Source organism: Cherax quadricarinatus, chromosome 53 (genome assembly GCF_038502225.1).
Source record: "Cherax quadricarinatus isolate ZL_2023a chromosome 53, ASM3850222v1, whole genome shotgun sequence".
Lineage (NCBI taxonomy): Eukaryota > Metazoa > Arthropoda > Malacostraca > Decapoda > Parastacidae > Cherax > Cherax quadricarinatus.
In genome coordinates this window covers 22,371,037-22,385,297 of record NC_091344.1, presented here as the reverse complement: position 1 = coordinate 22,385,297, position 14,261 = coordinate 22,371,037, and the positions used below count along the sequence as shown (strand labels likewise).

General features: G+C 42.3%; 1 protein-coding gene across 2 annotated transcripts in view; it reads right to left on the bottom strand.

Moving 5' to 3' along the window:
- The window catches only part of LOC128692383 (uncharacterized), a 35,216-nt gene that overhangs the window by 3,813 nt on the left and 17,142 nt on the right, over nt 1-14,261 (bottom strand). For both annotated transcript variants that reach the window (XM_070096468.1, XM_053781534.2), the window contains exons 9-15: nt 11,687-11,788; nt 8,085-8,276; nt 6,590-6,786; nt 5,087-5,244; nt 3,503-3,693; nt 2,386-2,467; nt 872-981 (exon numbers count right to left, since the gene is read on the bottom strand). In XM_070096468.1, the coding sequence (XP_069952569.1) occupies nt 872-981; nt 2,386-2,467; nt 3,503-3,693; nt 5,087-5,244; nt 6,590-6,786; nt 8,085-8,276; nt 11,687-11,788 (1,032 nt within the window). The remainder of the gene's footprint in view (nt 1-871; nt 982-2,385; nt 2,468-3,502; nt 3,694-5,086; nt 5,245-6,589; nt 6,787-8,084; nt 8,277-11,686; nt 11,789-14,261) is intronic.

Below are 14,261 nucleotides of genomic sequence, written 5' to 3'. Positions count from 1 at the left end.
CAAACCTTATACCTACCTGATGAATTCTTGAACCAAGAAATTAGGAAGTATCCCTCGCCTATGGATTAAGCAGGATTAATTCCTATTCTCTAGGGACTGCCCGTCAAGGAAGGTTCCTTGATGCTGGTGAGGGGCTCTTGATATAGGAAACTGGATCTGTGCTCCAGTTCCCTGAATACCTTCCATCCCCCCCCACAGGCGCTGTATAATCCTACGGGTTTAGCGTTTCCTTGATTATAATAATCTAGGGACTGTATGACCCTTGTGTGTTTAGCACTCCCCACACTCATTAATAACCATCACTTAATTGGGGACCCTTCGAGGGAGCTTTCTTGACGCCCGTGAGATGATCTTGATCCAAGGAACTAGATCTGGTGTTTACTACCTTGGCTAAACTTAACTCTCATTCCCCCAGGTTATATGCAACCCCTGCAGGTTTAGCGCTTTCCCACGAATGTATAATTTCTGTATGTCTGCGATGGTAAATTTAATGTGGAAAATACACAAATGCTTTAAAATCCATGGAGATTTTATCTAATTTAAATGTCACTCACAAGTACCAGTAATAATCCCATCCAGACATGTACCAGCAATTCTGTCGTGTGTCTCCTTCCTTCATGTTGGGGGGGGGGGGGTCCTGTACTCCAGGGAAGGGCTCTTGTTCCAACTATTTGGAGTTGCCCTACCCTTTCTCTAACCATGATAACTTTCCCTTCACCTAACACACTCCCATGATCACACTTGTGATTACTTAGATCAAGCATAACTCCAATCTCCGATCAAAACTGTTTACCCCTCATTCCACAAGCACTGTACTGACCCTTCAGTGTTTACTGCTTCCCCAAACACGAGAACAGCCCACTTTACTTACATCTGAAGTGACGTCAGCTAATGTGAAGTCTAGCACTTGAGAGAAGAAATACAACTCATCCACCAGTGAAGACTTGATGTTCTCTGGTTTGATAAACCCGTGAGCCTCACCTGCGGAAAACCAAAAGAAACATATACTAGTAGAATGAGATAAACCCGTGTGTGTCTATCCCAGTGGTATTCTGATGACTGAAGAAAAAAAAAATAGCTGCGGAATGAGGTTTTGTAAAGACATCGTTTGGCTCAGCATAGAGCTTCATCAGTTCACTATTATTCTCGACACAGCAAAATGTTTTCCTCGTTTAATAAAACTATTCAGCAACGAGTATCTTTTCCTCACAATACGTGTAATGGTACAAAATCAAGCCTCTGCCAGCTTACTGTTAAACACACATAATGAGTAACTACACACAGCAGTATTATTACATTTACAGGAAGATGTTCAATGCGTAGAGACACTATGTAGCCTGGGGGAATGGGAGGAAATCAGGCTCGAGCTGAGGAAGGGAGAGAACAAGCCGCTTAATTAGATAAAGTCCCACACCAGCATCAAGGAACCTCCTTTGAGGGGAAAACATGCTCAGCAGTAGACCAGACTCTGTCTCCAGACTGAACGAGGGTCGCTGGAGCTGCAACATACCTCTACTGTATATTAAAAAAAATTAAGGTTTACGTAAACACACATATTTATATATATATATATATATATAAATATAATTGTATATATATAATATAGATGCAGCCATGAATATAATTTATAAATACTGAAGCGCTGTATAGTCCTTGTGGCTTAGCGCTTCTTTTTGATTATAATAATAATATAAATACTGAGAGAGAGCCTTTATAGTGAAGGGCTTTTGATCTACAGTATCAGTCTTGACAGTGAAAGAATTTTGATTTAAAATCTATACTTTCCTTTGCCAAAAATCTGACTGCCTTCCCTCCCCCAGCTAGAAAATGGGATCTGTGTTACAGTTCGCTGAATTGAGTTTGAATGCCTTCCATCCCCCCCTCCCCCAGGCGCTGTATAATCCCTACGGGTTAAGCGTTCCCCTGTAATAATAATTCCTTCATCAGGCACTGGATAAGTCTGCTGGCTTGACCTCCATGGCCTGGAGCATAACATTACATTTTAGCCTGCTGACCCGGAATATGACATTACGTCTTAGCCTGCTGGGTCGACCTCCCTGGCCCGGAACATAACATTACGTCTTAGCCTGCTGGCTCGACCTCCCTGGCCCGGAACAACATTACGTCTTAGCCTGCTGGCTCGACCTCCCTGGCCCGGAACATAACATTACGTCTTAGCCTGTTGGCTCGACCTCCCTGGCCCGGAACATAACATTACGTCTTAGCCTGCTGGCTCGACCTCCCTGGCCCGGAACATAACATTACGTCTTAGCCTGCTGGCTCGACCTCCCTGGCCCGGAACATAACATTACATCTTAGCCTGCTGACCCGGAACATAGCATTACGCCTTAGCCTGCTGACCCAGAACATAACATGAAGTCTCACCTTCAAACAGGATATATGCAGAAGGAAGACCCTTGTTCTTCACAATATCATACATGTCCTTGGAGTGACTGGGAATCACAATCTGCAAAAGAAAAAAAAAAGACAATAATGAATGTTAATTCACTGCTGAATGTCAATGAATTACCTGAAAGTGAAAGGCTCTAGAGCCAAGATACTGAGAGTTACCTGAATGCCTAACATTCCACAGGTGTTATATGACTCGTGGGTTTAGCGCTTCCCTATGAATAATAATTTAAAGTCTAAATTCTTAATGAATGGCTAGAATAGCGAATATATTTTAATTCTTAATTTCCTATGCCTCCTCTTTCTCACCTCGTGTCCTCTTCAAGGGACGTTCCTTGATGCTGGTCAGGGGCTCTTGATCTAGGGAATTAGATCCGAGCTCCAGTTCCCTGAACTAAGCCTGAATGGCAGCCTGGTATAAACCTTTTGGGTTTAATGTTTAGTTTTGATTATAATAGTAATAATATTGAGCCTTCCATTCCCCATCGGAGCTGTATAATCCCTACGAGTTTAGCGCTCCCCATGATAATATGACTTACAACCTTTGCAAGTTCTTAAATACTTTTGTATTTCTAATATCTCTGCTCTATTTGCTTCGCTGTCATATTAAGGTTACGGGTTTAGACTTTTGGTGTATGTGTGTGTGTGTGTGCCTATTTTTGGTTTCAGGGGTCGAGTCTCTGCACCTGGTCCAACCGCTTGCCACTACCGATTTCGCTCTCTCCTGGTTGCGTGAGCCCTTTTATACCTATTCTTAAAACTATGCATGAATCCTGCCTCTACCACTTCGCTATCTAGATCATTCCACTTCCTGGTAACTCTGAAGCTAAAGAAGTATTTCCTAACATCTCCGCGACTCGCCTTTGTTTTTAACTTCCAGCTGTGACCCCGTGGCTGTATAGTCCTTGTGGCTTAGCGCTTCTTTTTTGATTATAATAATAATGTGACCCCGTGTAGCTGAGACCAGCCTCTCAGCCTCTGCCTGTCTCCCCTATCAATTTCCCTCTTCTCAGCCATAATCATAACTCTGGCTCTTCTGTCCTCTAATAGTGTACATACGTGTATATTTCCGCTTACACAAATTTCGTCTCACCTTATCTTCGCTTCCCTGAAAGAAGATGGTTGGCTTCCCGAGTTTCTTGGCGTTTTTAATGGGCGAACGAGCATCATACAGATGCTTCTGCGTGTGGATGCTGCCGACCAGCGTCTCCATGTACCTGCTCTCAAACTTGTGTGTGTCGTTCACCAGCAGCTCCAAGTCGGACACCCCGTAAAAACTGGCTCCTGAAGACGCAGTTGGAAATTAAGTACATAATAGAGTAATTTAACAAGGCGCGATGCTTAACATAGCTCGTGTGTCTGGGTCATTCTGAGAGTCGTTCCAGTTTTAATTACTGGAAGGAGTGATCATCTGCGGCAGAGAAAGCTTTGAATGGCTTCCGTGTAAGGATTTGGATGGGTTCGCCTAAGCATACTAACGCAAGTAAGAGATAATTAGACCAGTTACGTACTGGAAAAATAATTCAGGATATAATCGCGTTTGATCTGAAGAAGTGAACAATGACTCAAATTAGAAAAAAAAATAAAATGAGGGGAAAAAACAAAAGCCTTTTAGCTTAATTTTTTGACAGGAATCAAGAGGCAACATTGAAAAATCTATCTTCAACACACATGATGTCTCCTTTAGGCGGTGGGCTGGTTAATGGGTTATTAAAGCTGCATGATAACCTTCCACCCTTCCCTAATAAAAGATCAAAGTAAATTCTCAGTATATATCCGCTGAGAGAAACACACCTCTCAGGGTGTATATTCTGTCTCCTTTAACATCAGCACTGAACATGTGTATAATAATAATAAATAATATATGTCGTGCCGAATAGGCAGAACTTGCGATCTTGGCTTAAATAGCAACGTTCATCTTGCCATATAGGACAAGTGAAAATTTGTGTATACAATAATTTCGCCAAAATCATTCTGAACCTAACAAAAAAAAAATATATTTGATTGTGTTTGTTTAGTATTAAATTATTGTAAACGTATTTAAAATATATTTAGTTGGGTTAGGCTAAAATAAATTGTTCTTGTTATAATAAGGTTAGGTAAGTTTTCTAAGATTCTTTTGGTGCAAAATTAAAATTTTTTACATTAACATTAATGAAAAGCATACATCTTTAAACGTATAAGAGAAAATTTTCGAAAGGTCTTAATTTTAAATGGGTTCTTGCTAATTGACCAGTTTTACATATTCGGCACGACATTATATATATATATATATATATATATATATATATACACATATATATACATATATATATATATATATATATATATATATGCAATAAGATCACAGTAATCAGGCGATTTCAAAATATGCAAAACAACCACTCTGAAAGAATAGAGAAATTCCAAGCGCTTTCGTGACTACTCACATTATCAAGGTACTATATATATATATATATATATATATATATATATATATATATATATATATATATATATATATATATATATATACACACGCACACACGAGTATATATATTCATTTATTTAATTACACACATACACTATAAATTTCTTTTCCTTTGGTCACTACCTGGATGGGTTATGGATAACATAGCCTTGTGTGAGAGCGAGTTTGTTACAAATAACAGACTGTGGTGTTCTACTGTGGACTTACCCGCTGCAAAAGGCGCATTTTCACTCATGAGCACCAACAGTGTGGTGAATCCACCAGCAGAGCCACCGTCAACACACACCTTGCTGGCGTCGACTATATTCTCCTTCACCAAGTAGTTGGCGCCTGCCACAGCGTCGTCCACATCCAGTATACCCCACCTGGAGGTAGTTAATGCTGGTATACCCCACCTGGAGGTAGTTAATGCTGAGTATACCTAACCTGGAGGTGAATGTTGAGTGTACTCCATCTGTAGGAAGTTAATACCTAATATGCTTCACTAGCAAGTGGTCAGTAGCCAGTCCATTCCACCTGGAGGTGGTCAGGGCCCTTATAACCTTGAGGTCAGCCAAGTCGTCCTGTGTAACCCACACGGCTTTCATTATATAATAATGTGTCAATTGCAAGGTGCACTGTACAATCAAATGATTTTTTTTTATTTTCAATAGCTACATATAGCAGAAGTTGAGTGAGGCATACACCTGAAAGATCCAGAGTTCGATTCCCGGGCTTGAGGTACATAGATAAGTCTGTCAGATCTGATGCTCTTGTTAAGCTAGTGGCAATTAAGTACACTGTAATTAATCGGCTGTTAATGTCATCCTGGGGTTGGGCTTTGAAGTGAGCTAGGCATTGAGAGAGAATGAGAGCTTTGGGCTTGTAAATTGAGCTTAGGTAAAGTGAGCTGAGGGAAGATAACAGCTCTTAGCCTGTAAATTAAGCTTAGGAAAGATAACAGCTCTAGCCGGTAAATTAAGCTGAGGAAAGATAACGGCTCTTAGCCTGTAAATTAAGCAGAGGAAAGATAACAGCTCTAGCCTGTAAATTAAGCCGAGGAAAGATAACAGCTCTAGCCGGTAAATTAAGCTGAGGAAAGATAACGGCTCTTAGCCTGTAAATTAAGCCGAGGAAAGATAACAGCTCTAGCCTGTAAATTAAGCCGAGGAAAGATAACAGCTCTAGCCGGTAAATTAAGCTGAGGGAAGATAACAGCTCTTAGCCCGTAAATTAAGCTTAGGAAAGATAACAGCTCTTAGCCGGTAAATTAAGCTGAGGAAAGATAACAGCTCTTAGCCGGTAAATTAAGCTGAGGAAAGATAACAGCTCTTAGCCGGTAAATTAAGCTGAGGAAAGATAACAGCTCTTAGCCGGTAAATTAAGCTGAGGGAAGATAACAGCTCTAGCCGGTAAATTAAGCTGAGGAAAGATAACAGCTCTAGCCGGTAAATTAAGCTGAGGGAAGATAACAGCTCTTAGCCTGTACATTAAGCTTAGGAAAGATAAGAGCTCTAGCCTGTAAATTAAGCTGAGGAAAGATAACAGCTCTAGCCTGTAAATTAAGCCGAGGGAAGATAACAGCTCTAGCCGGTAAATTAAGCTGAGGAAAGGTAACGGCTCTTAGTCTGTAAATTAAGCCGAGGAAAGATAACAGCTCTAGCCTGTAATTTAAATTAGCATAAAATCTTTTGCCCATTAAGTCTGTGAAAAAAAAATAGAATTCCTTACTTTCCATTGAGTTTGTTGCGGTATTGTGTGCCATAGCCGGTGCTGCCCCGGTAGTTGAGGTCAAGGAGAGCGAAGCCCCTTGAAGTGAAGAACTGGTAGGTGAGATGAAGTATAGGGAAGGTCTCCCCTGTGGGACCCCCGTGAACTCGCACCAGCAGCGGCGGCTTGGTGCCCTCCGGAGCGCGGAAGTCCTTATTCTGTTGGTGCAGTAGTGATATTTACGTAGCGCTCTGATCTGGTAGGTCCAGGGACGGATCTACTGTGACGGTAGTGAAGCTCAAGTTTCAGGGCCCCTAATCTCGGAAGGGCCCCAAAAGCGACCAAGTCCACATTACTTAATTTTAGGTCTACTGTACAAGTTTTTTTTTTAATAATAATATAGTGTTATTCAGTACAAAATCAAAATTATAAGGTTACTGAAGTATCATGTAGGCCTAGCTGTTGTAGGCCTAGCTGTTGTTGGTTGTGAGGGTGACTCATAACAGTTCAAGCTTCAGGACCCCAAAAATTTAGGTCCATCGCTGGGTAGCCATTAAAAAAATTGTTGCGAAACGATAAAACCAATGATAACAAGCAACAAACAGTTGATATAGACACTCAATACATCAATGGTATTTTAAATCGCAAAACGCGTCCTAAAACTGGCAAGCCAGTGTGAGTAACCGCTGGACCATGCCGGCCTAGCATGGGCCGGTGGTTTAACACACCGACCTGCCAGTTTTAATATTCGCCCGACTTAGGTTCGAGGCTCACAAACTTCTGTGATCATCATAACATTGTGTCGCTGATTTCGCCAGTTAAAGTAGCCAGTATCAAGTAAAATCCCCATAAAATTCTTAACGTCAATAGAGTCCTCTTAATTTCCCCGAGGTCCCTGCAGGCATCTCGGTAATTATAAATAATTGCTCTGTACATGCAAATGAATATTATTATTTAATAATTTGAAGTCTATTACACAAGGGTCGGTCAAGAATACTTTAATCTATGAAAGGGAAATTAAACTCTCAGCAAAAACGTTTAAAGACATACACCTCTCAATGTATATATCCCGTGATATGGAACAATTATCATGGGGAAGGCTAAACCCATAGGGATTATACAGCGCCTGTGGGGGCATTCAGGCTCGATTCAAGATTTTGGAACACAGATCCAATTTTCTAGCTCAAGACCCCCTTCCAGCATCAAGGAACCCCCCTTGAGGGGGCCATAAAAGAAAATGGGAGAATAGTTGGACTTCTTCCTCGTAGGGATGGTGCGCCTTGATCCAGGGAATTGGAGCTACTTTTGTTTCTTGGATCAAACCTGACTACCTCCCATTCCCCAGGAGCTTCCTGAACCCTCAAGAGGGTTCTTGGATACTATCTAGAGTTCATGATCTCAAAGTGCAGTTCACCCTCCCTATTCTTGAGCCAAAACCTCACTATCCCCTATTACCCGGCGCCGCATAACCTTTACAAATTTAGCGTTTCCCCACAAAAGTAACAAGTATACTTACTTTAGGCAGGTAGAGATATCCATAAGCAAAGTCATCGTGAGTAGTGGGAAAACGGATGTGTGAGGGATGACTGATGTAGCCAGGATGGATGACTGCCTCACCCACCTCACTCACCCCCTTCACCTCTCCTGTGGCCACCGTCACCTGGATGAGCCTCGCTGCCCGCCCTCCATCACCTGCCACCACATACACCTTACCAGGAGGGGGGGAGAGGAGAGAACTGATGTCTGTGGGTATTGTAGGTAATATATGAAGCTGTTGACAACAGGTAGCAATTGTACAAGTCAAGATGAGGTATTTATCACCACACACACACACGGGGCCAAGAGCTGTGAGTCGACCCCTGCAACTATAAATAGATGGGTACACTGGTCGCCTCTTCACTGGTAGCGACCAGTGAAGAGGCGGGGCCAGGAGCTGTGACTCGACCCTTGCAACCACAACTAGGCGAGTACTTACACTTTTGAAGTTTCACACTTACCTAGCTGATATCGTTTCCTCAGATTTAATTAAGCCCAAACACGTACGCTTACTTGCCTTGCCTGCCAAGCATTCATACCATAAAACACACACACACACACACACACACACACACACACACACACACACACACACACACACGAGGAAAGATAGAAGGGGCAGAGGGGGAGGAAGGGTTGCACTGCTCGTAAAAAACCGATGGAAATTCGAGAAAATGGGAGGCATAGACGAGATTGGAGAAAGGGACTCCATAGTAGGTACACTTCAGTCTGGGGAGCACAAGGTAGTCATTGCAGTGATGTATAATCCACCACAGAACTGCAGGAGGCCAAGAGAGGAATATGAAGAGAGCAACAGAGCAATGGTGGACACACTGGCTGAGGGGGGAAGAAGAGCTCACTCGAGCAGAGCAAAGTTACTAGTTATGGGTGATTTCAACCACAGGGAGATTGACAGGGAAAACCTGGAGCCACATGGGGGTACCGAAACATGGAGAGCCAAGATGTTGGATGTGGTGCTGGAAAACCTCATGCACCAACATGTTAAGGACACTACCAGAGTGAGAGAGGAGGACGAACCAGCAAGACTGGACCTTGTGCTCACCCTGGGCAGTTCAGACATAGAGGACATCACATATGAGAGGTCCCTAGGAGCTAGTGACACGTGGTTCTGTGCTTTGAATACATAGTAGAGTTACAAGTGGAGAGAGTAACAGGAGTTGAATGGGAAAAGCCAGACTATAAAAGAGGGGACTACATAGGTTTGAGGAACTTCCTGCAGGAGGTTCAGTGGGACAGAGAACTGGTAGGAAAGCCAGTAAACGAAATGATGGAATACGTAACAACAAAATGCAAGGAGGAAGAGGAAAGGTTTATTCCGAAGGGCACCAGAAACAATGGGAAGACCAGAACGAGTCCCTGGTTTACCCGATTGTGTAAGGAGGCAAAGACTAAGTGCTATAGAAAAAGGAAAAAGTAGAGAAGGCATAGAACACATGAAAATAGGGAGATTAGTCGCAGAGCCAGGAACGAGTATGCACAGGTAAGGAGGGAGGCCCAGCGACAGTATGAAAATAATATAGCATCGAAAGTCAAGACTGACCCGAAACTGTTGTATAGCCACATCAGGAGGAAGACAACAGTCAAAGACCAGGTGATCAGACTGAGGACAGAAGGGGGAGAACTCACAAGAAACGATCAGGAGGTGAGGAGCTAAACAGGAGATTTAAGGAAGTTTTTACAGTAGAAACAGGAAGGGCTCTGGGAAGAGAGCACAGAAGGGAGCATCAACAGGGAACATGCCAACAAGTGTTGGATGACATACGAACAATGGAGGAGGTGCAGAAGCTGCTAAGTGACCTTGATACCTCAGAGGCGATAGGACCGGACAACATCTCCCCGTGAGTCCTTAGAGAAGGAGCAGAGATGCTGTGTGTGCCCCTAAGCACAATCTTCAACACATTCCTTGAAACTGGGCAGCTACCCGAGATATGGAAGACTGCAAATGTAGTCCCCATTTTCAAGAAAGGAGACAGAAACGAGGCACTAAACTACAGACCAGTGTCTCTGACGTGTATAGTATGCGAAGTCATGGAGAAAATTATCAGGAAAGTGGTGGAACACCTGGAATGGAACAAGATTATAAATGACAACCAGCATGGATTCATGGAAGGCAAATCCTGTGTCACAAACCTTCTGGAGTTTTACGACAAGGTAACAGAAGTAAGACATGAGAGAGAGGGGTGGGTTGATTGCATTTTCCTGGACTGCAGAAAGGCCTTCGACAGAGTTCCTCACAAGAGGTTAGTGCAGAAGCTGGAGGTTCAGGCGCATATAACAGGAACGGCACTGCAATGGATCAGAGAATACTTGTCAGGGAGGCAACAACGAGTCATGGTACGTGAAGAGGCATCACAGTGGGTGCCTGTGACAAGTGGGATCCCACAGGGGTCAGTTCTAGGACCAGTGCTATTCTTGATATATGTGAATGACATGATGGAAAGGATAGACTCTGAAGTGTCCCTATTCGCAGATGATGTGAAGTTGATGAGAAGAATTAAATCGGATGAGGATGAGGCAGGACCACAAAGAGACCTGGACAGGCTGGACACGTGGTCCAGAAAATGGCTTCTCAAATTCAACCCTGCCAAATGCAAAGTCATGAAGATTGGGGAAGGGCAAAGAAGACCGCAGACAGAGTATAGGCTAGGTGGACAAAGACTACAGACCTCACTCAGGGAGAAAGATCGTGGGGTGACCATAACACCGAGCATGTCACCAGAGGCACACATCAACCAGATAACTGCTGCAGCATGTGGGCGCCTGGCAAAGCTGAGAATAGCGTTCCGATACTTTAATAAGGAATCGTTCAAGACACTGTACACTGTGTACGTTAGGCCCATACTGGAGATGCAGCACCAGTCTGAAACCCACACCTGGTCAAACACGTCAAGAAGTTAGAGAAAGTACAAAGGTTTTCAACAAGGCTAATTCCAGAGCTCAGGGGAATGTCATACAACGAAAGGTTGAGAGAAATCGGATTGACGACACTGGAGGACAAGATACTGCGGGGAATAGACAAGGTGGACAGAGACAGGATGTTCCAGAGAGGGGACACAGAAACAAGGGGTCACAATTGGAAGCTGAAGACTCAGACGAGTCACAGGGATTTTAGGAAGTATTTCTTCAGTCATAGAGTCGTCAGGAAGTGGAATAGCCTAGCAAGTGACGTAGTGGAGGCAGGAACCATATATAGTTTTAAGACGAGGTATGACGAAGCTCAGTAAGCAGAGGACCTAGTAGCGATCAGTGAAGAGGCGGAGCCAGGAGCTGAGTATCGACCCCTGCAACCACAATTAGGTGAGTACAATTAGGCGAGTACACACACGCGCGCACGTTCTCTTACACGACTCCATAGTCTCGTCTGGCCTTAGTTGGTGCATGATAACTACGCTGTGCATGATGTGGAGCGCTCACACACACGCACGCACGCACACACACACCAGGGGCAGAGTCTCGACCCCTGCAATCACAATTAGGGGAGTACACACATACACACAACAAGTAATATTTATCGGTGTGATGCGCTACACACACTCTGCAAGACAGACGTGATGGCTTTACCTGAGTGCCATCCTTGGAGTAAACAACTCCATGAAGGTGGACGGCGTATCCAGTAGGTAGACTCCTCCTCGTGTGGCTCTCTATCTCCACCACCATCAACTCCTGCAAATATAAGTGAATTTGCGCTTTTTTCTTCTCTACAGACTAAGTACTTTGATGCTCATTGGTCCTTGATCAGAGAATACCTCTAATTGAATGAAAGAAGATCCCCTTATCAGTTAGGGTGCGTAGAAGAGAGGGAGACTACTTCCCGGTAAAAGTAGGTCTTAGACAGGGATGTGTAATGTCACCATGGTTGTTTAATATATTTATAGATGGTGCTGTAAAAGAAGTAAATGCTAGGGTGTTCGGGAGAGGGGTGGGATTAAATTATGGGGACTCAAATACAAAATGGGAATTGACACAGTTGCTTTTTGCTGATGATACTGTACTTATGGGAGATTCTAAAGAAAAATTGCAAAGGTTAGTGGATGAGTTTGGGAGTGTGTGTAAAGGTAGAAAGTTGAAAGTGAACATAGAAAAGAATAAGGTGATGAGGGTATCAAATGGTTTAGATAAAGAAAAATTGGATATCATATTGGAGAAGAGGAATATGGAAGAAGTGAATGTTGTCAGATACTTGAGAGTTGATGTGTCAGCGGATGGATTTATGAAGGATGAGGTTAATCATAGAATTGATGAGGGAAAAAAAGCGAGTGGTGCTTTGAGGTATGTGGAGACAAAGAAAGTTATCTATGGAGGCAAAGAAGGAAATGTATGAAAGTACAGTAGTACCAACACTCTTATATGGGTGTGAAGCACGAGTTGTGAGTGCAGCAGCGAGGAGACGGTTGGAGGCAGTGGAGATGTCCTGTCTAAGGGCAATGTGTGGTGTAAATATTATGCAGAAAATTCGGAATGTGGAAATTAAAAGGTGTGGAGTTAACAAAAGTATTAGTCAGAGGGCTGAAGAGGGGTTGTTGAAGTGCTTTGGTCATTTAGAGAGAATGGATCAAAGTAGAATGATATGGAAAGCGTATAAATCTATCGGGGAAGGAAGGCGGGGTAGGGGTTGTCGTCGACAGGGTTGGAGAGAGGGGGTAAAGGAGGTTCTGTAGGCGAGGGGCTTGGACTTCCAGCAAGCGTGCGTGAGCATGTTAGGAGTGAATGGAGACGAATGGTTTTTGGGACCTGACGAGCTGTTGGAGTGTGAGAAGGGTAATATTTAGTGAAGGGATTCAGGGAAACCGGTTATTTTTATATAGCCGGACTTGAGTCCTGGAGGTGGGAAGTACAATGCCTGCACTCTAAAGGAGGGGTTCTAGATATTAGCAGTTTGGAGGGATATGTTGTGTATCTTTATACGTATATGCTTCTAAACTGTTGTATTCTGAGCACCTCTGCAAAAACAGTGATTATGTGCGAGTGTGGTGAAAGTGTTGAATGTTGAAAGTATTTTCTTTTTGGGGATTTTCTTTCTTTTTGGGCCACCCTGCCTCGGTGGGATATGGCTAGTTTGATTATATATATATATATATATATATATATATATATATATATATATATATATATATATATATATATATATATATATATATATATTATTTATATATATATATATTATTTATATATATATGTCGTGCCGAATAGGCAGAATTTGCGATCTTGGCTTAAATAGCAACGTTCATCTTGCCATATAGGACAAGCGAAAATTTGTGTATGCAATAATTTCGCCAAAATCATTCTGAGCCTAACGAAAAAAATATATTTCACTGTGTTTGTTTAGTATTAAATTATTGTAAACAAATCTAAAATATACTTAGTTGGGTTAGGCTAAAATAAATTGTTCTTGTTATAATAAGGTTAAGTAAGTTTTCTAAGATTCTTTTGGTGCAAAATTATAAATTTTTACATCAACATTAATGAAAAAAATATATCTTTAAACGTATAAGAGAAAAGTTTAGAAAGGACTTAATTTTAAATGAGTTCTTGCTAATTGACCAGTTTTACATATTCGGCACGACATATATATATACATATATATATATACATATATATATATATATATATATATATATATATATATATATATGGGGGTGTGTGGACCAGGTGTTTACAGTGAAACATATAAGTGAACAGTATTTAGATAAGGCTAAAGAGGTCTTTGTGGCATTTATGGATTTGGAAAAGGCGTATGACAGGGTGGATAGGGGGGCAATGTGGCAGATGTTGCAAGTGTATGGTGTAGGAGGTAGGTTACTGAAAGCAGTGAAGAGTTTTTACGAGGATAGTGAGGCTCAAGTTAGAGTATGTTGGAAAGAGGGAAATTTTTTCCCAGTAAAAGTAGGCCTTAGACAAGGATGTGTGATGTCACCGTGGTTGTTTAATATATTTATAGATGGGGTTGTAAGAGAAGTAAATGCGAGGGTTTTGGCAAGAGGCGTGGAGTTAAAAGATAAAGAATCACACACAAAGTGGGAGTTGTCACAGCTGCTCTTTGCTGATGACACTGTGCTCTTGGGAGATTCTGAAGAGAAGTTGCAGAGATTGGTGGATGAATTTGGTAGGGTGTGCAAAAGAAGAAAATTAAAGCCTA